Source organism: Bacillus rossius, chromosome 8, assembly GCF_032445375.1.
Source record: "Bacillus rossius redtenbacheri isolate Brsri chromosome 8, Brsri_v3, whole genome shotgun sequence".
Classification (NCBI taxonomy): domain Eukaryota; kingdom Metazoa; phylum Arthropoda; class Insecta; order Phasmatodea; family Bacillidae; genus Bacillus; species Bacillus rossius.
This window is the reverse complement of record NC_086336.1, coordinates 48,176,852-48,201,786: the sequence shown is the minus strand read 5'-3', so window position 1 is coordinate 48,201,786 and position 24,935 is coordinate 48,176,852. Positions and strand designations below refer to the sequence as shown.

Here is a 24,935-nt window from a genome sequence, read left to right as displayed (position 1 = left end):
CTATCGTGAATAGGTATATTGCAGATTGTCAATATGCCAGGTTTGAAGGTCTGAACGCTGCTTTTTAGAACTTCAGAATGTATGAAAGGTTTACAAAGTACACAATGAGCATGCTGCTTGATTATAACACTCCTCCGAAGTACCTAAATTTTTCATCACTATGTACCACAAGGAACAGGGGTGCAACAACTAAATTTCCAAAGGGGGGGCAATATACCTTATAATAAAGAATCATCGATCCCCCTATTGAAGCTGGGGGTCCGGGGGTCCTCCCCCAGGAAAATTCGTATTTTAAGGTGGAAAATGGTGCTATTTAAGCAGTTTTATTATCTAAAAATTGATTACACAGCACTTTCTTTGCCCCCGTTTGCCCCCACTTCAAGGTTTCAGAGGGAGGGGGGGGGGGCAAAATACCCTTCCTTTCCCTTGTTGCGCCCCTGACAAGCAATAACCTAGTTGACCAAATTGTTTAAATTAAGTAGATAGTAAGTGCTACTTAGTTTATCTGGAGATATATTTCAATCAACATAGCGTATTTGTTAAATAATAATTTGTATTCTGTTAAACACTATCGTTAACTTCTCATTTATATACTTCCTTTTCGGACATTTTTCATTGTATTATAACAGTTTACACTAAATAAAATAAAATATTGAGACAGCATTAAAAAATTAAACATCAAATTTATAAATTTTTATTTTATTGCCAAATATATTTTCCATGTGCTGCTCTCGCTATACAAATTATTTTACTATTATGTATTATACAAACCATGCGTTCTGTATACAAAACCATTTTGGTTGCCAAGGCAACATTGAATATCGTAAATTTGTTTTGGATAAATTTATGTACTACTAAAGCCAACAGCCGACGTAAGAGTGATTGTTATATTTGTAATTTTTATTTAGGAAATTATAAATATATATTTACATAAAATAAAGTTTCAATAATTTTATTTAAATAAAACAAACTATGCAGAATCCGATAGATGTCGAATAATTATTGTTATGGTTAAAAACAATACGCACTTGATTAACATCCGCTCAAAGTGCGCAGAGCTGCTGCGCTAGGAACTATTTCGCGTAGCACAAAGTTCCTGGTACATCTACTGCTGTGAAGTGAGACTAGGTAAGTAAACATTATTCGTAAATAATTTTTAGAGATTCGTCATGCATGCAGCAGATTAAAACTGTTAGTATTAACGTATACTAAAATTAAAAATCATTGGTCCATAGTGTCTTTGTTCTAAAATACTTTCGAATTCAACGTAAGGTTTGAGACGTTCCGAGTGTGTCTCATTTATGTATTGTGAATAAAATATTTAATGGTTAGTAGGCCTCCTTATAACTTTTTAATAATTTTTTGAACGCTGTTTTCAAACGCAATTTATTTATAATTATCTCACCTAATTTTTGGGCGTAGTTCCAAAGCGGAAGTATTTCAAAGACTAGACTAACCAACATGGCAGTTTGACAGCCCATTGGAAGAGCAGACTTCAATAGTAGAATCCGTCAAGTACCATACGTGTATGTCATTTTGGCCTGTTCGACGGTCACGTCGGGTAAATAGTTGTGAGTGCCCTCAAACAACGTATAATATATGTTCTTCTATCTTTTGTTTAATGCATGGTCTTGGAATGTTTAGATTTCCACTTATTTACTGCATTTGAAAGTTGTCATTTGGACATTAGCTTGACCTTAAGGATTGTTTCGTAGTTTTTGAGGTATGTAGGCTGTCTTGCATCAGTAAACGTCAGAAATGTGTATATTAACAGGTGTAATCCTATAAGTGTGATATTGATGTAGGTAAATGTGGTCTGCCAAGGGACTGTCATTCTATGGTTTGTTTACAAAGTTTTAAATAGCCTGTTACGGAAATTTTACTTCGCTATAGTATATTGGACGTTATTTAAACAAAACTTGAATAATTTTTATTGAATAAACAAAAGCATGTGGTGTATATGTTGTTAGCATGCCAGATGTAACATGTTATGAAAAATGATAATGGTAGTGTAGTCATAGCAAATATGCACATATAGTTTGGCAAGTGTACATCTGGGATTATCATTTCAGTATGTTTGAGCTCCAGTTTCTAACAACTAATTACTGTGATGTGCCCATATGTATATCATATTGTCATGTTTTATCCAACATAATTTAAATCACAGGGGATCACCCTGAGAAGCAAGTAGCGCTGAATTGTGTCAATCAGAAAAATTGTTATTAACATAAATTTGGATAACTGTTCCACAGTCGCATGGTATTAATTAAGTTCCCAGTGTTTCTACATAAAGTATTCAATTAAAGCTGTAGTGTTAGCTTTGAGATATTTTTTCATAATCAACAGTACATGGGTAAGAAAATCTAAAACAGCTAAGGTAGGTGAGACCATGTTTTAATAACTTATATGTGCATTATTTATCACCTCACCCGTCATTTTGGAAGTAGTCTAGATTCCGATACCACAACAATATTGATGGTGTCAGGTGGTGCTTATGTCATAACCTCTCATACATTATGGGACAAGCACATGAATATGGGGATTTTGGGCACGGAACATTCACATGCTTGTTTTGTACTTTGTATTTAAATTTTGCACAAAAAATTTACCCATTACATCTTTAAATATTGCGAAACACAAATTGGCACTTCCGTCATCACTACTACTATCACACTACCATTAAATTTATTCAATATAAAGAGAGACGCCCTTTCATTTCTCTTTCTTGACTACTACGCTCATTACCATACACATCCAATAAATTCTTATTACATACTAAGTAAATACTAATTGTATCATACCCATTATTCAAGAACAGAAGTTTTGCTCGTAATTTGAACTCGTCCAAGGGAAATGGGAGGGGGAGTCGAACCCCCCTCATTCGAAAGTGTGCGTGGGATAGATTGTATTAAAGCTCTTTGGAAGCCTACTAACAATTAAGGGGGGGGGGGGGTGGAAATTTGACTTGGAATCATTTTGGCAGCCAGTATGGATTGTGCTTAGTTATGGAGTGTCTCTCCTATACCATAGCAAGCATAGTATACCTTTTAAGATTCCTCTGCACATGGTGTACCGTGTCCCATCTCTTATTACTTATTTAATCACTTACCAATCTAGATACTCCATTCCATTTATTACTTCACTCTTGTACAACAGCTATTCATTTTCAGTCTACATTCAGCCTTTCACTGTTACATACATACATGCTTCCTTCGTTTCAGCTTTCTAGTTTATCATTGGCCAACTTCCATGATGTTGTACATGTCTCCTAATTTCTTTCCACCCAGTAAAAAATAATTCACTAATGGCATGGATTGAGGAAGTGAAGAAATGTGGCTTGAAATTCAGCACTAAAAAATGGTCATGACTAGGAACAAAATGTTGAGTTGAAACATTTGTAAACCTTTAATTAGTGTCGGAAGTGAACGGTTTTGGTACAGGGGCAAAAGCAAGGAGGAAATAGTAAGGAGAGAGCAACAAGGAGATGCATTCTACAGGTGTGTGTGAGAGTCACTATTGAAGAGGGATTTGCCATTAAAATGGAAACAACTGCTGTACAATACTTACTATGTGTCCATAGTCACTTATGGAGCAGAGACTTGGACTGTAGACAAGAGAGACGCTGGAAAGATCAGGGCATTAGGTGGGGCCTGTTTGCAGTTACGAGGCCAGACAGGATCAGGAATGAGATGCTGCAAGCAAGAGCAGGAGTACAGGACTTGAATGAGATCAGAGAAAAAGCAAGAATGAGATGGTATGGCCATGTGCAGAGAATGGGTAAAGAGAGGCTGCCTAGGAAAATGATGAAGTTAGTGCACAGGAAAAAGGCCTAAAGCAACACGGAGTATGTGGGAAGCGGGAGTGCAGGAGAGCAAGGGTGTACACAGGAGGGGGAGATGAGATGAATATATCATCCCCCTTCTTAATTATAAAAATTTTGCCATTCTCACTAACAAATGGAAAGAATTTGAAAGCAAACAGCAGGAAACATTGAAATTCTACGTACGCTCCAGCAGGAGAGCGTAGAAGAAGAATGGAGCAGGGTAAAGGAGGTGGAATGGTAAAGTGACAGAGGAAGATGGAGGCATTTTACTTTGCTGACACGGCAGCAGGCTGGGAGCAGTTGATGTTGAAGATGATGTAATGCATGGTATTGTGTTGTGAGCTTGACCAGTCAATTTTTAAGGATTATATTTATGGTTGTATTTATTTGGTCTGCTTGAAGATTTCTCTATTTAATATTGGTGTAGGTAATACCTTTGAGTAGCTGTTTTTGGGGAATGAAAGCGAATAGTAACTAAAGGGATACGTTTGTTGGTTTAGATTAGTTGCATAGAAATCATGCAAAAATTCTGTTTTTAAATATTTGTTAGTGATTTTATATTTTATTGATGTAGTGACTTAACCTAACCAACCTTTGGCTTTTGTTAATATTTGCTTTTGTTAAGATTTGCTTTATATCCCAGAAGCTGCTTTTCTGGGTTATTGCTTTGGTTTAATTTGTAAACCAGCTGTTGCCACGACTTTGATTGTATGTTAGGAATTCGTTAAACAAATTTTTAGAGCAATGATCGAAAAAACTGAGGTGTGCATCTTACAGGGATGGTGTAACTCATCAAATTAAAAAGTGTTTGGAATTTTCTTCACAACATAAATATTACTTTGTGAAATTTAATCAAAATAATGTGATAGTGATGATACTGGCACAAATTATTGGACAGGCAAAAATTATAAAATGTGGTTTTGGTCTCTGTATTATTTATTACAAAATCTATCACTAGGTACCTATTTTGATAACATATTCTGTGTAGAGACACGTCTGTATTAGTTATTGAATAATAAAAAAATACACAAGTATGTTCTTAACTGACAAAAAAGCTTTCTTATGAATGAGATGCAGGTTTTTACTACAACGTGCTGACTTTCTTAAGATAAAACCTCTTGCTTGTTTACCAGCCTAGAGACTGTTTGTGGGGAGGACGTGTCACAGTGGTGGAATGATGAGTAAGAATAAAACCACAGTATCCATTTCCGATGTACTCTCGGAACAGGAACAGTAACGTAGTTACCATTAAGGATTAAGGTGACACTTTTGGTCCTGAGTCGCGTTAAAAGAAAGCGAGATCAGCAGACGTAAAATTTAGGCAGTGCCCCAATTCGTAGAGAGAGCACACACACTCGCTCTCTCCCCCTCATCCATTCTTGAATTGGGCAAGAGAGTGGACAGTGTGGGATGTCTCAGCTTGGAGGAAAGTAGGTGGAAGCAAGCGTGAACTGAAGAATTCACTCACTGCACACACGCGCGTACACACACACACTCACACTTAGTTCCCTTTTTGTCAACTAATACGCTATTTTATCGCTAAATATGGTTTATAAAATCCCATGTTTAGTACTCTGTGATAAAATTCAATATGTATGTTTGAGCGGAAAAAAATACTTAGTGTAGATATAGTTTAAGAGGCCTGATACACTGGTCGGATATTGTTAGGTTATATCAAAAATGATTGTTTTTGCACAAAGGGCACATTTAAGGGCAAACACCCCTTGTTCTTTCCCGAGTATGTCAGAAGGAGAATGCAGAGAGTAAGAACCCTCTTGAATTTGTACACTGCTTGAACTAATCATCACTTGAGCTGTGAGGTTGACTTAGCTTAGTAGAGCTAACCTCAAATTCATACATGGTGTGATATACTGTGGGTTATATAGAATTCAAGTTAAGCTCAACATTATATTAGTAAGTGTTGGCGTAGTTAAGATATTTTGAAGACTGCCAGACTAGCTTTACGAGATTTAAGAAATTGAATGACTAGTTGTGGGGAATGAGTCCCACCATATTTTTTTTTTCCTTCCCCAAATATTCAAAATGTAGTACAGCTTTCGTTTTAAATTGTATGATTCAACATGGCACATGACCTAGTGTATGTCGCACATTCTGGAAAGTCAGGGAAGTGGTGAGTTGGTCAGGGGATTCACTTGAAATCTGGGTCATGAAGTGATGGAAACTCTCCAGTGATTGTAATTTGAGGGGAAAACGTCATTCTCCAGTGTGCCATCACCCAGACTGTGAAAGCATTCGTTTTAATGCGGATGACGTATGCAATGTTCTGTTTGAATAAAGAAAGTAGAAAGAGAACTTGGCCAACACTATGTAAATGGCAGAGACAGGTTTGCTTTATTTTATAAAATTGATGAATAGGTAAATGGTTGTATATATAAAAAAGGCAATATGAAATTTTGGTCTGCGAAAAGTCAGGGAAATTTTATTACAGATTAGTGTAAATAACCTGCTAATAAATGTTAACATTTTTGAACTTGAATAATAGTTATGATAATTCTAGTTGCTCCAGTGGAATGAGTTATTTTCTTTCATACTATAGGATCTGTTAGTAAATTTCAAGGCCAAACACTATATAAAAGAGTGGAAATATATTATTTGTGCCCTCATTATAGAATTTTGGATAAGTAACTCATCATTGAAATCTTAGGAAAATTTCAGTATGGTGGTACTAATTTTCTCCTAAGATGATCTCTTCAATGAGTTGAGAGTACTTACATATTTTTGTTTTGTTTACAAGCTCTGACTTTTGAATATGTAAAAATCTTCCCTTATGCTAATGTACAGTATGTAGGATTCTGTTAAAAAGGTTTTTTTTTTTTTTGCTTCATACACTATTGATAATCAGTGTCCATAAAATTTATGATTGTCATGCAGGAGCATACATTATAACTAATAATGTTTTTCCTTGTGAAATGCGCTGTAGGATAGTGACTTATACATTTCGCTATGTTTATTCTTAATATTCTTTAGAATGGCTGTACATGTGAAAGAAGAAGTAAAAAAAGTATACTATTTTTAATAGTAATCATAGAATAGTATACAAACAATTTGTGAATGTTTCACGGTATCACAATAAAGACTGCTGTCTTCATTTAATAGTGAATACAGTAAATACCTTCTTAAGTGGCCATTGCATGGTCTCAGTAATTTTGCAGTAATTTAACTCTTGCCAATTTCAAAATGCAAATGGAGTATTTGGTAATTGAGTAACCATTACAAGGTATCCTCTTTAAGTTTTAAGAGTAAAATATTTAAATACGTGAAGGAGGTGTAGGATGCGCAAGAAAATACGAACTTGATTAAAGTTTTAACATATCTGAAAATTGGTCAGTGTAGCATAAATTTAAATCTTGAACCATATCAAACAAATGATGTTCAAAAATACAGACCAGAACCCTCAGGGGCTAGCTTAATGATTGCACACACAATTTATTTTTTTGTGAAACTTATTGCAAACCTTAAACCAATTGGGAACTATACAAGATTTACATATTTGTTTTTAAATTATGTACTTACATATATACTCTAGCTGCAAGCACCTGCTTCGCTGGGTGTTTTTTTGATTGTACTTTTAATTATTTATAAGACATGTGTTGAAAGACTTCTTTTTGTATTCTGTTTATTAATTTTTTTTTGTACATAAATATCTTGCATACTAAGCATACACAAATATCTTATTACTAAATAATTTTATTAAAATACTTTCTTATACACTACATTAGATCTTTTGTCGTCCGGTGCATACCCAAATAGATTTAATGCATACACTTTTTCTTATGAAAAATCAACTGAAGCATGTGTGTCACATTTCGCCTTATATAGTCTCAGAAGCAATCCCCACTTCTCACACATAGTCCTAGACTATTCTAGAATATTATGGAAAATTGTTTCTTTTTGCTATTGTTTTTTATATTTTTACTATTCACACTTCACTATACACTTTCTACTATTCCTTTATTTGTACACTTTTTCTTATAAAAATCTGTTGAAACACGTGTGTCCTATAGGTAACTTTCACATCCGTATAGATATCTATGCGCAACCACAATAGTGCACGATGGGAGACTTGGGGCTACTACCATGCACAAAAACAATTCGTCTGCGATGTGTCGTTTTGGCTGCAGAGTGAAATAAAGGCACACACACGTCCAATTTCACACACACACACACAAAACACTGCAAAAGCAGGGGAAAAAAGGTTAAAGGTTCCTAAACTCCAGTCCCATTTGACTCAATAGGCAGTGCTTTCTATAGTTGATGTAGTCTACTAAAATCACAAAACATTCCAAACTAATGTACATCTTTAATTTAAAAAAAAAAAGTTAAGTTTTACAGCTTATCGTCGAGAGTTTGACAATTTAATGCTCAACAGGCCACCAACATGTTATTCAGTGGAAATCAAAGTACAAAATACCTATTTAAAGACCTGTAGGGGACTAGCCCCCCCCTTCCCCGCCAACTCAATATACAAAAGAAAAACTTATCATTCCCATCAAGACATGGAAATAATTTTAACTGAAATCTTCTCAAATAAACAAACCTATTTTTTTTACAAAACTTCTATTATGTAACCAAATTTAATCACTAAAATTAACTGCATGGCAACTTAGTGATAGGTCACTCAGAAATGAATTGTACTGAAATTGTTTATATTCTTTATTGCAGAGCTAAAGTGTTAATAATTTCCTCAGATTTCTGATGTGTCCCATGGACCTAGTTCTCTTGTTTACACATTTTATCTCCCCCCCCCCCCCCTCCCCCCACCTGGAGTATACAGGAGATTGTGATGGTCATTCATTTTACTTTAGCTTTAAATTACATGCATTTTATGTTGAACATGGCTAGTTTTATGAGCATACAAAATTATTTAAGAGACTTTTGACTATGTGCGGTTTTATTTTAGAAGGTAGATATAATTTTTTAAAATTTTTAGTGTATGTATGACTCCTTAAAAAAGCAGGAATAGCTGGGACATTACAGTTTTATTTGGTTTGGTAATATGTATACCTAGTTGTGTTTGTTAAAATGTTGGTTTGTCTTTGGCTGCAGTCATAATTGTAGTGCACACAGCTCTTTGATTTACTGATTATTCAATGATTTTAAGGCAAAATTATAAATCTTCATAGTAGTTGTAACCTTCATAGATCCACATGAATGGTTATGGGGTCATCTAGGATAGTCATACCCTCCCATCCTTTCTCCTGATGACATTCAGTATGCAGTTTTACCTTTACGTTTGTAATCATCCCGATATCACTGCCACGCACAATCTGTGAACATGTGAGTTGTAGCAAGAAATCATAAGGTGATAAAGTTACCTCACTCTTTTTCTCTTTCTATCGCTCCTTCTTATCTCTATCACTTTCCTCTGCTCTCTCTTCTGTCTCTTTGTCTCTTTCTCTCTTTCTCTCTACCCCTCTGTGTCTCTTCCCCACCCTGGGGAGTTTGATAAACTGGATTCCACTCCAAACAGCAGTCTTTCTTTCTTAGCTACATTTTACAACATGAGTCAACTCTGACCTTTATAATTCATACACTGTGGTGGGGAATGAATGACTACACTGTAAAGAATTGTTCTTGTTTTCTTCAGCTAGGTATAATAAAGTCTGGGGCATGTGTTGTTTATTTATTTTTGGCTGCTGAGCAATTCCTTGTCAGATCAATCACCTGTTGATGTCACCAATTCTGATTTTTATGATATTTCCTATAAAGAACACACATGACAAGGTTAGAAAATCTGTCAATTTTCAGATTATTTTCAAAAATTATCTTAAGCTAGGCATTATAAAAATCTAATTTTTCATTATAAATGACCTTCTCACACACTTATAATTGGCTGCTACTTTTTCCCTTATTGTAGTGGATTAAAAATCCTAAAACCATTTCTATACATATATACTCTACATGACGACCTTGTGGAGGATTACCATTTCACGATCATTCGCTGTAACTTTTGACCTTGAATATTTCAATACATGATCTCTCGGAAAAGTATGGAAAAAAATGTTATTTCTACAACGTTCTTCCATCCATGTGCCAAATATTAAGCTGTTCCTGCAATGGTAAAGTAGTGTGGAACTAACAGAAGCCTATTTCTGCAGACCTCTGTATGTAAGACACATACATATATACCTTTGCAAAAATATTTCTTTTTTTGAGGATGTGTGTGTGTATTAAAAATATTGAAAGATTTATCATAAAATAGCTGCAGTGTCAGGTTTCACATTGTAGACAAACATTTTTAAGAGGGCATTTTTTTTTTTAAATTTCACTAAAAATGGTAATTTCAATTAATGTTGTATTCTAATTAATTTTATTGTATTTAGCCTTCAATATCAAACCTATTTAGCACTACTGTTTTGATATCATGGCAAAGATAAATGCAGAAAGACAAGGTTAAAGGCAGAAATTTATGTTTACTTGTGAGATATTTCTATAAGAAGAGTTTCAGTTGGTTTGTTTCTATTACAAATTTACATTTGTGCTTCATTCTCAATTAAATATTGCACACTTGACCTTTGAAACAAGAGGATGGTTACTGTTTATATGATATTTTGGAAAACCACCCTTATCATCCATCCCCAAACCTCTTAAAGCAATATGTTGGTGATTGATGAAATTTTGCTATTGCATTGTTGATGCTTTCGTCATCTCCTGACAATAGCTATTGCAATGTTGATACTTTCTTCATCCCGTGGCAACGGCTACAAGCTCAGTTCGTAGCCACACTTCTATGTCTCTATGAAGCAACTTTATTATTTTCTGAATTGCAGTCTTCATGCTATCCACATATCTATAGGGTATTTGTTTACTATTGTTTGTCTCTATAATATTATTAAATATATATTGCTATTCAATGCTTTAGGGAAAAAGTAGCAGCCATGTACGAGTGTGGTAGTGTCATTTTGTATGAAAGTTTTGATTTTTATTATTTATTTCCTATAAATTTTTGAAAATAAAAATATGAAAATTGACAGATACTTCTTGTAATACCTGTTCTTCATAACAAATTTTATCAGAGTCTGAACAGGTGAGGTCAAAAAATATTTTTTTTTTATTGATCTGACATGGAATGTCTATTTGTCAGAGTTGCACAAGACGCATACTTTTAAGTTTCTTGTTGGCTTCTGATCTTTCAGGGCTGATCAAATAAAGAACATGTGATTCAATAATAGCAGTTTATTTGTAGTGATCTTTTAGTCTTGCAGGTCGCCAAGTAACACAAATTTTTCCAGTTGCTATTTATATCCGGTTTGCATTTGGCATAGAGAAACATCCATGCAGTTTGTAGCATTGAGGTAGCCAAGAAATATATTGTTACTTTTGGCTGTAGTTTTTAATTGGTAAGTTTTTACATCACATTGCCAGGATTCAGACACTCATTCAGCATTATGACAGCTTTCCCTAATGTTAGTAAATTTTTAAAGACCGGTTTATAGAGAGGCCAATTTTTAATATGGTTTTCAAGCGGTTAAAAAAGCTGAAATTGTTATAGGATGAGATCCTCACTTTCAAGGGTGATGGATTTTTTTTTTTTCATCTGATCGACCTTGAGGTCATTGGAGACAGTAACAACTGGCACAGAACACAGATAATGGGACAGAGATTGGTCGTGGAACCATCCCAGAATTTGCCTAGAGCAGGGGTCGGCAGACAGTAGCTAGTGAGCCTCATGCTGCTCTTTGCATAGGATTTTACATTTCTACAACTCACTGCTCTGCCACAGCACTGAACAAAATCAAACAGCACAATCACAATGCATGTCCTCAAACTGTGCGATTTCGCCCCTACCGTTGCACTGTCCCACCACCGCATTCGCCCAGGTGCTTTTTTTTAAATTTTTTAATAATTGTTTAAAATAATTCAGGTTTTCTTGTTTTATCAGTAGATTACATTTGTGTATTTTTTTTCCTAAATAGCCTTTGTTGAATTTGTGAATAAAATATTTTGATTTTTATCTCATTTAAGTTTAATTTTTAGATTATGCTAAATATAATTAATGACTTATTGTGAACTTAAGAGGTAAAAATTATTAGTATTTTACGGATCCATAGTCATTTAAATTCTTAAATGGGTTTTAAAGTACCTTGATTTAGTCTTGATGTATAAAGCGTGGACTGCTGACACAGAACTCGGAAGGTTGTTGGGTGGGGGTGTGAGGGTCGAAGCTGATGGCCCGTGGGTGTGGTGTGTGACCCGCAGGGGAGAGTCCTGCCATGTCTGTCCTGAACCAGAGCGGAGAGGAGCAGGTGGAGTGTCCCCTCTGCATGGAGCCCTTGGAGGTCGACGATCTCAACTTCTTCCCGTGCACGTGCGGCTACCAGGCGAGTGTCGTCCCGTCCCCGCGGGAAACATTCCAACCAAGTTGTTTTTGCAGTTGAAATTGTGCCGTGGCACGTGAAAGTGACTTCGGAAGAGTTTTTTTTTTTTTTTTGTAATTTTTGTTTTCGTGCCATAACCAAGAAGTATTCTAACGGGGTTCCCCGCAGTTAAGGGAAAATCGGGAAAACTCAGGGAATTGAAGAGGTGTTTTTGATGCCTGAAAATCGCAGGGAAATTTATGCCGTCTAAGCACAACACCATATAAAAAATAAGCTTGCAGTAATTTTTCATACATTATATAATATTCATATCTTAAAACTGAATGTATGATGATAATATATTTATGTGCCATTAATAGTAGTGTATTTAATTAAATGCTGGCAAACTATCAAATATGTATTAATTTAAAGCACAGGCAAATATCTATAATATTTTGCATGATTACAATCAATACCGTATGTTTCAAAGTTTTATCAAAAAAAAAATCTTTTCTACTTGACAGTTTTGTATTTATGCAGGGTTCATGGAAACAACAGTGAAAACTGTACATTGTGCAGGAAAACAATTTATAGAGTAGACGGAACAAAATGTTTTATATTATCTAGGGAAAACTGAGGGAAATTGGCTGATACAAGAGTTTGGGAACCATGATTAGTTACGGTGTTACATGGTGTCCACCTAGCCTGATAAGCAGTTCAGAGGAAACTTTAAGATCACTTAATCTATTTAAATATAGGGGGGGGGGGGGGTGTACTACTCCAGACATCTGCGTAACCTATTATGTGTAAGAAAAAATACAGCATATTTTTTTTTTTTTTTTTTTAAATATCCAAACAGTGCAATTTGAACCAACATATTATTTATGTAATTAGACAGTCTCTTGGTAGAAGGTTGCAAGTATTTTTTTTACAGAATAACGGATATTTGTTAATTAATTTATGTAATTTACAAAGTTTAATGTTAATAAAATACTGGAAATTGACATGGTCATTAATATGAAAGTTAAGAATACTTTAGATGTAATTTGATTCTTTGCATTAAATAGGTTTGGAAAAAGTAGTCCTAATGGTTTGCTGCACCTACTACACTGGGTTTTTACAGTTATTATTTATCTGAATTCTTGCTGTATATTTATTCTTGCATGTAGTTTCTCTGTGATTTCATCAAACCATCTCAGTATTTTGGAACTATATTGTTAAATATAGAAAATATTTTTTTTATTATCCTTTGTTTTAGTTTTTTTATACCTTGTGGTCCACATGCCATAACTTAAGTAAAACTAGCTTCTGTTTATATTTCCCCACATCTTAGTAATTTTTTGAAGCCTTTGAAAGGCTATATATATATATATATATATATATATATATATATATATATATATATATATATATATATATATATATACATACATACATACATACATACATACATACATACATACATACATACATACATACATACTTATATAAGGTACACTAGTCTTGGAGGATTACACAGTTCTCGCTATGTAATAAAATATGACATAAATGTATGTACGTATAGTATAGATTAATACTATACTATATGAATATGTTTTTGCATTTATCTTTCAGATCTGCAGATTCTGTTGGCACCGTATCCGTACAGACGAGAACGGGCTGTGCCCCGCGTGTCGCAAAGCATATCCCGAGAACCCCGCCGACTTCAAGCCACTATCACAGGAGGAGGTCGCCAGGCTAAAGGCGGAGAAACGACACAAAGACCAGCAGCGGAAGCAGAAAATCACGGAGAACCGAAAACATCTTGCCAACGTCAGAGTGGTGCAGCGAAATCTCGTTTTTGTCGTGGGCCTACCGATGAGACTTGCGGATCCTGAGGTAGGTGATTCGTTTTTAAATGTTATCTTTGATTTCTTCAAAATATTTTCTGTTTGCGAGTTATTCGAACACTAGGCTAAATTTTGTTAATGTTGGTGTTATTTCTGTGGTAGGTTTTGAAGAAACACGAGTACTTTGGGAAGTTCGGCAAGATCCACAAAGTTGTGATAAACCAGAGCACGTCCTACGCAGGTTCACAGGTGAGTTGATACCACGCAGGACACATCTCACGTTCACAGTGCATGGCAGCGTGCGTGATGGATGATGTTCTGTATTGTGGCAGAGCCAGACTCGAGTTGTGGTGGTCTCGTGGCAGGGTCCAAGTGCGAGCGCGTACGTCACTTACCACAAGGCGGACGATGCGCTGAGAGCCATCCAGGCTGTGAACAACATCTCTGTGGATGGCCGCACGCTCAAGGCGTCTCTTGGGACGACCAAGTACTGCTCCCACTTCATGAAAAACCAGCCGTGTCCAAAGCCAGACTGCATGTACCTCCACGACCTTGGTGAGAATTCACTGGCCCCCCCCCTCCCCTCTTTTTTTCGTATCATTTATCGACTGAGCGAAGCTAGGTGTCCGTACCATCTATAACGATCAGCATTTGTATGTATTGTGAGGAATTTTCAAGTCACATGACTGTAGTATTTTAATTGACCATTTAAAGTTCAAGCATTCATTCATACCATCTTCCGTATTTTTATGTTTTTATCTCTCTGAATTAGTTACTTTGTTTCAATTTAACTTTGGATGTATGCTTTGGATCTTTTTTTGTTGCATAGTGACCACTTATAAGTAAGCTTGTGCAAAATACCGTAGAATATATTTTATTTAGTGAAAAATGGCATATTTGTTACAATTTTATAGTGTTCTGGTACCCTCTAGCTGATGTTTAGTGAGAGTTCTTTCTTCGAGTGAATCAATATTGAGATAATTAAACTGAAAGGCTGTGTCTTCCTAAAGACAAGACATTAAATGAATACCACAGTATCTATATATGTTTGTATTTGACTTTTTTCTATCGTAACTTTTGAATTGTTGATTGGATCTTCGTAAAATTTGGTAGGTAATAAGATATGGCAAATGGATTTTTAAGTTTGTGTGCGAGCAAAAATAGTTGAGGGGTGTTTGAATACACATGTAGCTTTCTATTTATTGTATTCAGTTAATACTTTTCTATCATTGCATTCAATATATAAACTTTGTAATCGCTAAGTTTTTTTGGAAATTTTTTATGTTTTCCTGTTCTTTCATTATCAACATTATATTCTACTTTTTAAGAAAATTTTTTTTGTGCTATCCATTCTGTATTTAGTGGTCTAATATTTGTTTGTTTTTGTTATGATCACTGCTGATATGTGGTACTCTTGCCCTCTTATGTTAGCCAATCACGAATGTCTTGCTGCTATTGGTACTGACGGAGGTCTGTAGTGATAACCTTGTATTTGGTCTGCATATGTCGTGCCCACCGAAAATGTCCCAGACTGTTGGTGGGCATATTACAAATCTATTTAAAAAGAAAGTGTATGAAATGTAAGACAACCTCAATTATTTTAGGTGACTCGGAAGCTAGTTTTACAAAAGAAGAAATGCAACAAGGGAAGCATCAAGAGTACGAAAAAAAATTACACGACCAGTTACTGAATGCCTGCAATAAAGAAAGGTAAAATTACCTAAATAATAAAAAAAAAATCACTTTGATTGATTTTGTTACTGCTGTGCTGAAGAGAAGTACTGGTGTGTAATTTTCTGCAACCCTTACCAGAATATACTGTTGCACTTAAATGCACATAATGTAACAGGTTCTCCTGTATTTACAAGTACTTAGGACAAAAAATTTTTATCAATAAAATATTTGTTATAAAATTTTAATAAAGTGTGTATTGACATGAATGGTTTCAAAGGTTTTTGTAGGATGAAAAACAAACCCATTCAGTTGATGATGAACATAGTAAAGAAACCTTATTCTTATTTTTATGTTATACATAAGTTAATTTTTTTCAGTTGCATTTACACCAAGCCAGTGTAACTTTTACCCAAAGGCGAGCTTAGGTTTTGGTTATTTAAACAGAAGCCAACATTTGTTCATGGGCCTGTATTTGTAAAAATGATTTATAATTAAGATATTCCTTACACCACTCATTATTCTCTTTGTTTTAATCTATATACTGCATTGATCATTTCTGTACATTCAGGTCTCTGCAGTGAAAATATCTAGCTGAAAAAACCAACCCTATTGAATTCTGTTAATTCGTTCGATTCTGTTATTATTATTTATATTCTCGTCATTCATGCACAATGCTACCTTTCCCATCCTCTTAACTTGGGAATACAGTGAAACCTCATGACAATGCACCTCACTGTAAAGTACGCATTTCCAGGACACTTAAAATATGCTTTACATTTAGTAACCTTTCATTATTAAGTACTATGACTATGGGTTTTTACAGGTATGTTGTAATGAGTTTTCACTGTAGTGGTTTCAAGGCTGTCTTGAATCTGTAACCAAATTCGTTGCAGTGAGAGTGATGTATGTTGTGATTGTTTGCGACAGGAAGCCGACGCCATCCCCTCCAGCGGTGGCGGTCAGCGGGGGAACCTGCCCCAACAGCACAGGTCAGGGGACGAACATGCCAGGCAGAAGGAGGCTCAGCCTTTCTTACGGACAGGAATGCCAACCACATATAACAGTGGTACTTGGCTGCCTGTATTTGTGCAAACTAGCGATGTTTCTGCGAACAACAGAAAAAACCAACTGCTTTAACTGCAAAGAAAGGTTTTCAGAATATTCCGGCAAATAAATTTTTTAGTTATCTTACGTCATGTTTTTAAAATTGAATTTTTTTAAAAAATAACTCAATAATATAGGGCTTCACACAATGTAAATTACTTTTAACCGTTTCCCCAGCAAAGCGACCACATGAAATGCATTTCCGTTTAAATGTTTGGTACTGTTAAGTTTTTGCCACTGCATGCATAACGTTGATATTGAAATTCCTGTTCTTGAATTGTAAACATGTACGAACTCTCGCAATCCTGCACATTTTAAATGCTTTTTTAAACTTCGTATGTCGTGAATCAGTATATTTCATAGTTACTTATTGTTAATTTATCTTATTTTATTGAATTACTTATTAAAAAATTAAATTTTCCAGCCTCCATTAGTAGAGGCAAGATCAAGTGTTGAATAACGATAAATCCAAAATAACAGCGAAATTGAAGTCAATACACTGTATAGCACCAAAATACGAAGCAAAACACAAAATGCTGCTAATTACCTCTTTTTTTTTTTTGTTAAAATATAGAATTTGTCATAAATCTTTAATTTAGGGTATTATGTACTAAATAAAAACAAATTTGGTACCAACAGAACCACTCCCGTTAAAATTTTTTTTAGTGGGTAATGGCTTTTAATATCGTCAGGTCGCATTAATGCACTGTTGGTGTTTTGTTAGCTGAGAGTTTGTCTTTACTGCTGGTTTCCTGTTTTCTAGCGAGTTACATTTCGTAATGATTTTTTCTAATTCACAGATACATCGTGAAATCAGAGACTTATTAAAAAGTAATACTAATTCTTCTATAGAGCAGCTTATTGAAATTTGTTATTAACACCATTTTACTGTATGTATATTAATTTTTCTTTAATGCTCCTGCTAAAACTACATTGATGTCGAATAATCTGGCAAACTTAGCTATTTCGGCATGGCCGTGGTCCCGGGATGTACCGCAAGTCTCTAAAGGGTTGCTTGCGGCAGGTTGGTTGCTTCTCTGCGCAGGTGGCTTCGGCACGGGCACCGTGCCTTCCGGCAGCGCCGGCGGCGGCTCTTGTGGTGGCTCTGGTCCGTCGAAGGGGGAGGGCGCCCAGCGCCGGCAGAAGTGCGAGCAGCAGTCCTCCAGTAGGGGAAACGGGCACAAAAAAAGGCACACATCAGGTGAAGAAAACAGAGGGTGAGATCCGTGGAATTTTTTTTCCAGCTTTGCCGGTTTGGTGGTTGTGTTTGTAGCGTCTGTGTTCTGTTGTTAAGTCGTGCGGGTGTGGTATCGGAAATGTTCAATGTACGATAGTTTTGTGCAAGTAATGCATGTGTTTCGGCTCGATCTCCAGTGCTTTGTTGGTTATTTTGTTTTCTTTTCATTATATTTATTTAAAGGCTATTTATTCCCAGGGCTATGCAATTTTCGCGGCAGCGGAAAAAGATGAAAAACACAAAAAATTAATTAAATCAGATTTTCCTGTGAAACTTGTCTTGTTTTGACTAATTCATGAAAAAACCTATGAAAAATACAAAAATAACTGTGAACTTCTTTGTTAGCACAACAGAGACATTGCCAACTTGTACCATCTTACTATGAAAATTATATGCAATTCGTTTTATTACTGTAACACAGCCAGAAATGGCAACAAACCTTAAACTATCATACGTACATTATTGAACTCGTGTATTGTCCGTCTTAAATTCGTGCGGTATGGTAAGATGATTAAAATCCAAACAATATTTTTATCCCATAGAAACGTTGCCAATTGTTTACCAATCGCTCGTGGAAAAACACCATATTGTAAAGATTTAGGATATAACATAACATAACCAATCTTTCATTTTAGTTATGATAACCTCCTCTATCCTCCCAGAAAAAAAGTCGAGAAATTTAATTTATTACTTGGGCAAGGTTTTTTTTTGCACACGCAAAATAACACGAAATAAAACGATATTGAGTGTTAACACCACCAAAATGCGAAAAATAGATTACGTACCATATGAACACGAAATACATAACAATAACTAGGGTTAGGAGTTTTCTGCACACCAAAGGCCAAAATTCTGCGATAGTGAAACACAAATTCTGCGATAGAAAACAAGAAATTCTGCAATAAAAAATGTAAAGTTCTGCAATTTATTAAAAATTGTTTATAACGTTTGAAACATGTATATACAACCTAAAAAAGTCTAACTAAAGGGAATTATATTATTTCTATACATGTGAAATTCCTACCTAATGTAAGGCACTATACAAATGTTGAAATACATCATTAATCATATTCTTGTGTTCAAAAGTTCAAACAACTGAGCATTTGTGAACTATCTATTCTTTATAAAGGCTGGTATTGAAATGCAACATGTTGAGCATCTTAATATTTTCTGGTAACAGATTACGCCTGTTGTCTGAAAGAATGTCCTTATAAAAAGAAAAACTTCTTTCACAATCAACACTGTTGGTAGGCATGCATAAATAAGCCCTTGCTATACCTGCCAGAACTGGACACCTGCCCTTTATACTGTCCCAAAACTGGAATGGGTCTACATCTAAACAATCTGAGTCTCTTAAGATTCCAATGTAAGTAGCAAACTCTACTTCACCACAAGATGCTAGAAGTGACAATACACTGACATAATTGTTAAAATTGTGTGACAGCAGAAGAGCTTTATTAGGAGAAAATATTCTCACATATTTCAAAAAATTCCAACCAGGTTGACCCTGTGCTGACTGATATTTCGCCAATTTTTCCAACGAGCTAACAAAAACAATTTTGAATAGCTGTTTTACAGAAACTGAACTTTCAGCAGGCACTTCTTTCAAGTAATGGGAGTGGTCTGTTTTTGACTGAAGTTCAAGGTAAGCCTTCAAATCTACTAGGGTGTCATACACTTCTGTTGCCTTGGGACTCTGACTTTCAAACTCTGTCAGAAGTTGAACAATTTTCTGACACATTTCAGCAATGAACTTTAAACAAGCTGATAGTTTCTTCTGGTTGACATCATTTTGCATAAAATCAACAACATGTGCCAAAGCATTAGATGGAACACTTGTATGTTGCAGTTCTTCCTCCAGAAATGACCTATAGACTTCAAGTGTAATTTTATCGTGGTACATTACTGCCTGAAACCATGAGTTCCAACGAACAATAACTGGAATAACAGGTGCTTTTACTTCCAGACCTCTATCTCTCAGGTAGTTCATGAACCTTGCTTTCCTGGCTGGTGCGTTACAAAATAACATTTTCATTGCACTCACAAATGCATCAACGTCTTTGAATGTCTTTCTCCAAACATCACCAACCAATGACAGTATATGTGCAATACAAGTAATGTGGATGCAGTGAGGAAAAACTCCATTCAGTGTATCTTTATATGCCTTCAGCATATAAGCTGCATTATCAGTAACAAACCCTAAAACATTATTGTAGTCAATATTATAATTTGACACTGCTTTTATAACGCTTTGAGCCACAGTACAACTATTGGTTTTTTCCAACATGACTGTATCCACAAGAAATGGTTGAAGTTTACCTTCATGTACATTCAAAGGTATGAAAATAATGTTCAAAACATACCGCATTTCAACATCAGTTGTTTCGTCAGTTACAATAGCTATTTGTTTCCCTTCCAATTCAGACATCAACTTCCCTTGGTACTCCGCATGCAAAGCAGGAAGGTGCTCTTTACGCAGCTGTGAGTGACTTGGAATAGAGCCACCATTTACAACATGCTTGTTCAAAAATGAACGAAACTCACTGTTGTCAAGTTTTGTCAGTGGTATGTTAGCACTGACGCATGCTTTCACGAGATCTTGGGACACAATTTTTCGTTCAGCAGACAAACTTTCTTTTTTGAAGGAAGTACCAATTGTTGTTTGCTTGGAGGTTCCTGCCAAACGTGAGGTATGTTGCACTGACCTGGCTTTATGTTTTTGAGAATTTAAATGATCCTTAATCGTGGAGAGCCGTTTATGGTCCAATAACACATTGCAAATAGAGCAAAAGAGTTTACCACCATCACTATGTAACACACTTGGAAATTCCTTAGCTCTATCTGCCGCAGACTTGTTTCCCACATGCGATTTTCCCCCGCTGGCTTCTTTAAAAACGTATTTACTCAAAGACATTTTTATTTACTTTGGTGGATCACGATATATATATTTATTTTTTTTAATATGCTGTGTGGCCTACAGCTTGCGCCAACGGCCATAAGGTCATTCTTTCGTATTCGAAGCCATGTAACGATCGATTAATCGCTTGATGCGCACATATTTCCATCAACTGTGCCTACAGTCCTTTCATAAATGCCGGTAGGATCGCTCGCTCAATGTGCTGCTCATCTTATAATCTTATCTTTGGATTCTCTGCAAACGAAATTTATTTTGCCGTACGTAAGTGATAATATTTTGGTAATTCAAACTTGTATTATTTAACGGCATTGCCGCATTAATTACGAAAACCTATGTTTTATACAATGTTTGGAAATTATTCACTCTGCCCATAATAAGATATTATTTGGGATAACATAACCCTTGAACGCATTATTACTGCACTCAAAATGGACATAAAAGGTACAGCAAAATTGGTGATTCTGTGATGTTTCTGCGATTATGCGGGACTCTTGTAATTCTGCGAAATATTCCGCGATCGCGGAATTGTGGAAAACTCCTAACCCTAACAATAACATTGCCAGTTAGATGACAAATTCTTGTTTATGTCATTTCTTGGAACAACTATCTTTGTATGTGTTTCAAACACACTTTTGCAAGATATAAATCTAACAAGACTTTAATATTTCATAGTTTTTACACAGATAATAACTTTTTTGTTTTTGGTTATATACACACGTTAGAAAAACAGTGCCACCATGATGCGAAGATTGTAAATAGACACCATTAGCCAACACGATGCAAACACACTTGTGTTGAGCGTAATAATTTTCGGCGTGTGTTTTTTATAACCTAATTTAAAAGCCAGGAAAAAATGTATCGTTTTCTGACTAAATAAGTGTACCACAGCACCCGAAACTTTAAAATCTTGATGAAGTGCAGCACGCATTGCATGTGTTAAAAAAAAAGGATATTTATGTTTCGTGTATTGGCATGATTGCATCAAACAACATTACTTTTGTAAACATAAAAAAAATTAATTTTACAGTGTCCGTGATGTATTTACCATGCTGCAACATAAATTGAGTTATATTTTCATTACATTTTAAAACTTTTTACATTCGTTAAGTTTCTGTGGATTTTTTTTCTGCTTTGCTGTCTTAGGAAAAGGTTAGCAACATTGTGTAACCAACCAAAAATTGCCAATAAATAAACCAACAGTGGCTGCACGTGCAGCAGAATTTTCAAAAGAAGGGTTTTATGTGAGTGGTAGTAAAATATTGATGTGCAAATTTTGCGACTGTTATTTAGAGTTTGAAAGGAAAGATACATTAAACAAACACATTCAGTCAGAGAGACACAAAAATGGGAAGCAAAGGCAACAAACTTCAAAATGGAAGCTTTCAATTAATGAGGCAGGGCCAGTGCTAAAACGAGCCAAGGAACAAAAACATAATTTTGTACTGGAAACAGTTGAAACGTTTATTGCGGCTGGAATTCCTGTTGAGAAACTGGACAACTGCAAACTTAGGGAAAGGCTAGCAAAACATGTCAGTGGTACTGGTGATATACCTAGTGCAGACTGGGTAAGAAAAAAATATATTCCTCTTTTAAGGGAAAAGAAAGAGGCAGAGATCTGTTACTGTATTTGTTTTTTTACTTGTGTTACATGCTGTGCCCACCGTTGGAGCCTTGTGCTGTTGGTGTGGCATGTAACAAATCAAATAAATAAATAAATAAAATGTCTATAAATTAACATTCTATATTTACATTACATATTCATATGCACATATCGACATACGTATAGGGTACAACCATACGTATTTGTACAAACATACTCAAGACAAACACGTGGGCTAATAGGCCGAGATTTTTTCACCTGAAGCATTTTACTTAAATGCACTCGACTGTACCTTATTTCTTATTCCAAACTGCCGGAAAGTCAACAGAAAATTGCAGTGTGTGCACCAAACGTAAGTAAAATGAGTGTCTATGTAATGTTTATTTGACAGTAATGAGATGTGAAAGTGCATTATGTATCTACCCCACAAAGTTTGTTCTTTTGTTTTATTGCATCTGTTATATTTTTTTTCTTACATAACTACAAAGATATTTAACAATTGCATAAATTAGTATGTACAATTTCATATAATGATATACTAATACTGTACGTATGTATACTGGCACATAATAGTACATAAGTTACTAGCATTATTCACTGTAACACATTACCGTACTTCCGATTGCCTTCCGTCGCAGCCGTGGTCGTTTACTTGATAAGGGGGTGGGGACTCTCCGCTTTTTTTACATTGTGCTGTAAAAAAATGGTTAAAGTGTATTATCCGGCGTTTTGGGTTATCCGTGACCACGGCTCCCTTCATTACCGCATATAATCGAGAGTTGACTGTACTTATAAAACCCCCGTACTTCATAACACATTTCACAATGGCTTAGATACTGAAAAAGACGTAGCAGATCTGGTGGTTGCTGTTAAAAGTTTTTTATGGGTCATTTTCGTGATTCACAGATAACCAGCTATGTTAGAAGTTGAAAAAATCAGGAAAGAGGCTGTAGATAAGATAAGATAGGTTCATAGTGTAGGTCTACAACTTTCTGCAAACAGCAAAGGGCCATGAATATTTCAAATTATTTTTAAAAATATTGAACTTATTAATGGACTACCTGTTATCTGAAATGTACTTTTCTGTCTATGCCTATTTATTTCTAACAGTTATACGTAAGTGATATTTAAACTCAGTTGTATAAACTGGAAACTATTATGTGATATGGGTTGGTCTGCAAATTTTGCTTGGATCTGCGAGTTATCTCATGAAAGGCATCTTTATTGTACTGTGAGTAAGAGATATGCATTTTGAACAACTTTGTGTAAATGAAACCCTCTCTCTGTCTTTGTGTCAGTGTGCTGAATTCATATGAAGGAAGTTCGTAGTTTCTTGGTTGATGCAAGTTGCCCTGTCTTGAATTGCTGGCCAGAACTTCTGGGCTTGTAGGGCTGTCCTTTATTTATTTCTGTTACTACTGTTTAGCATAGATAACTTAGTTTGGAGGAATAATTAGTAATTTATGAATCATCTTTGTGTAATTATGGTAGGTTAGGTAGTGTAGGTATTTATTTTTTTCGTGTGGCTGAATGGTGCATCAGAAAATTTATTTTTAAGTGATTTAAGGAAAATTTCAATATGTGGTTATTGGTTTAGTACATTTAAGTTCGTAGTATACTAGCTGTGCCCGCGACTTGTCAGTGTGGTATAGTGTCTTTGGGTAGCATTTTTAATTATTTAGGCTAATTATTTTACAAATAAGACTCATACATATAAATACTTTAATGAGCTATTTGCAGTGTTTCACTGCAAATAGCTTATTAAATTATTTAAGTATATAAGTACATAAGGTATAAAGTATTAAAATGAGTTTATTTAAGTATATTTTTATAAACTACGTTTTTTTGTTTTCCCATCTTTTGCCAAAACATAAAGATTTTGCGGATTTTATACACGTGAGCATGCCACATAGAATTGCCCATGGAAAAAAAAACATTTTTTTTCTAAATGAACTCCTGCAACTTTAAGCGTCTATCCTTGAGCTTTATTAATTGTTATTGCAAATGCTGCTTTCAGGGGAAACTGCACTCTTTTAAATTGAAATGGCAAATCAGTCTGAATTATTGGAATACGGGGTATGAAAACATTTTTCTCCTTTGGCCATTCCAGTCATGATTGTAGCTTTTATAATGTGCCCCAGATGTGTAATTTGTAGCTGTGTACCATTACATAGTCTTGGCGTGTCAAGATTTCTCATTAATAGGACTGGAACACCAACTTTCAGCCTCAACTTATGGGAAGGCACTCCTGATAATTCTAAAGAGTTGAGAAACTCTATAGGGTATGATGTGACTTGTTAACAATATACCTATAACTATTTACACTTTATTTTACTTTTGACCGTAAACACAGAAAACAAAACTTCCTATTACGAAAATAACTTACTTTTATTCAATTTTATAAGAATCTAAATTATATTTAAGAACCTAAAT

At 35.1% G+C, this 24,935-nt stretch overlaps 1 protein-coding gene across 12 annotated transcripts in view; it reads left to right on the top strand.

Moving 5' to 3' along the window:
- The first annotated feature begins 1,053 nt into the window (after positions 1-1,053).
- LOC134534877 (uncharacterized) overlaps positions 1,054-24,935 on the top strand; it is a 59,425-nt gene continuing 35,543 nt past the window's right edge. For 2 of the 12 annotated variants that reach the window (XM_063373539.1, XM_063373537.1), the window contains exons 1-8: positions 1,054-1,128; positions 12,044-12,165; positions 13,756-14,019; positions 14,133-14,219; positions 14,336-14,525; positions 15,575-15,680; positions 16,572-16,633; positions 17,794-17,965. In XM_063373539.1, coding sequence (XP_063229609.1) covers positions 12,058-12,165; positions 13,756-14,019; positions 14,133-14,219; positions 14,336-14,525; positions 15,575-15,680; positions 16,572-16,633; positions 17,794-17,965 — 989 coding nt within the window. In that variant the 5' untranslated portion in view covers positions 1,054-1,128; positions 12,044-12,057. Of the gene's footprint in view, positions 1,572-1,601; positions 1,724-12,043; positions 12,166-13,755; positions 14,020-14,132; positions 14,220-14,302; positions 14,526-15,574; positions 15,681-16,571; positions 16,634-17,793; positions 17,966-24,935 lie in introns of those variants that run through there. The other 10 variants (XM_063373536.1, XM_063373533.1, XM_063373529.1 and 7 more) reach the window with 7 other exon arrangements.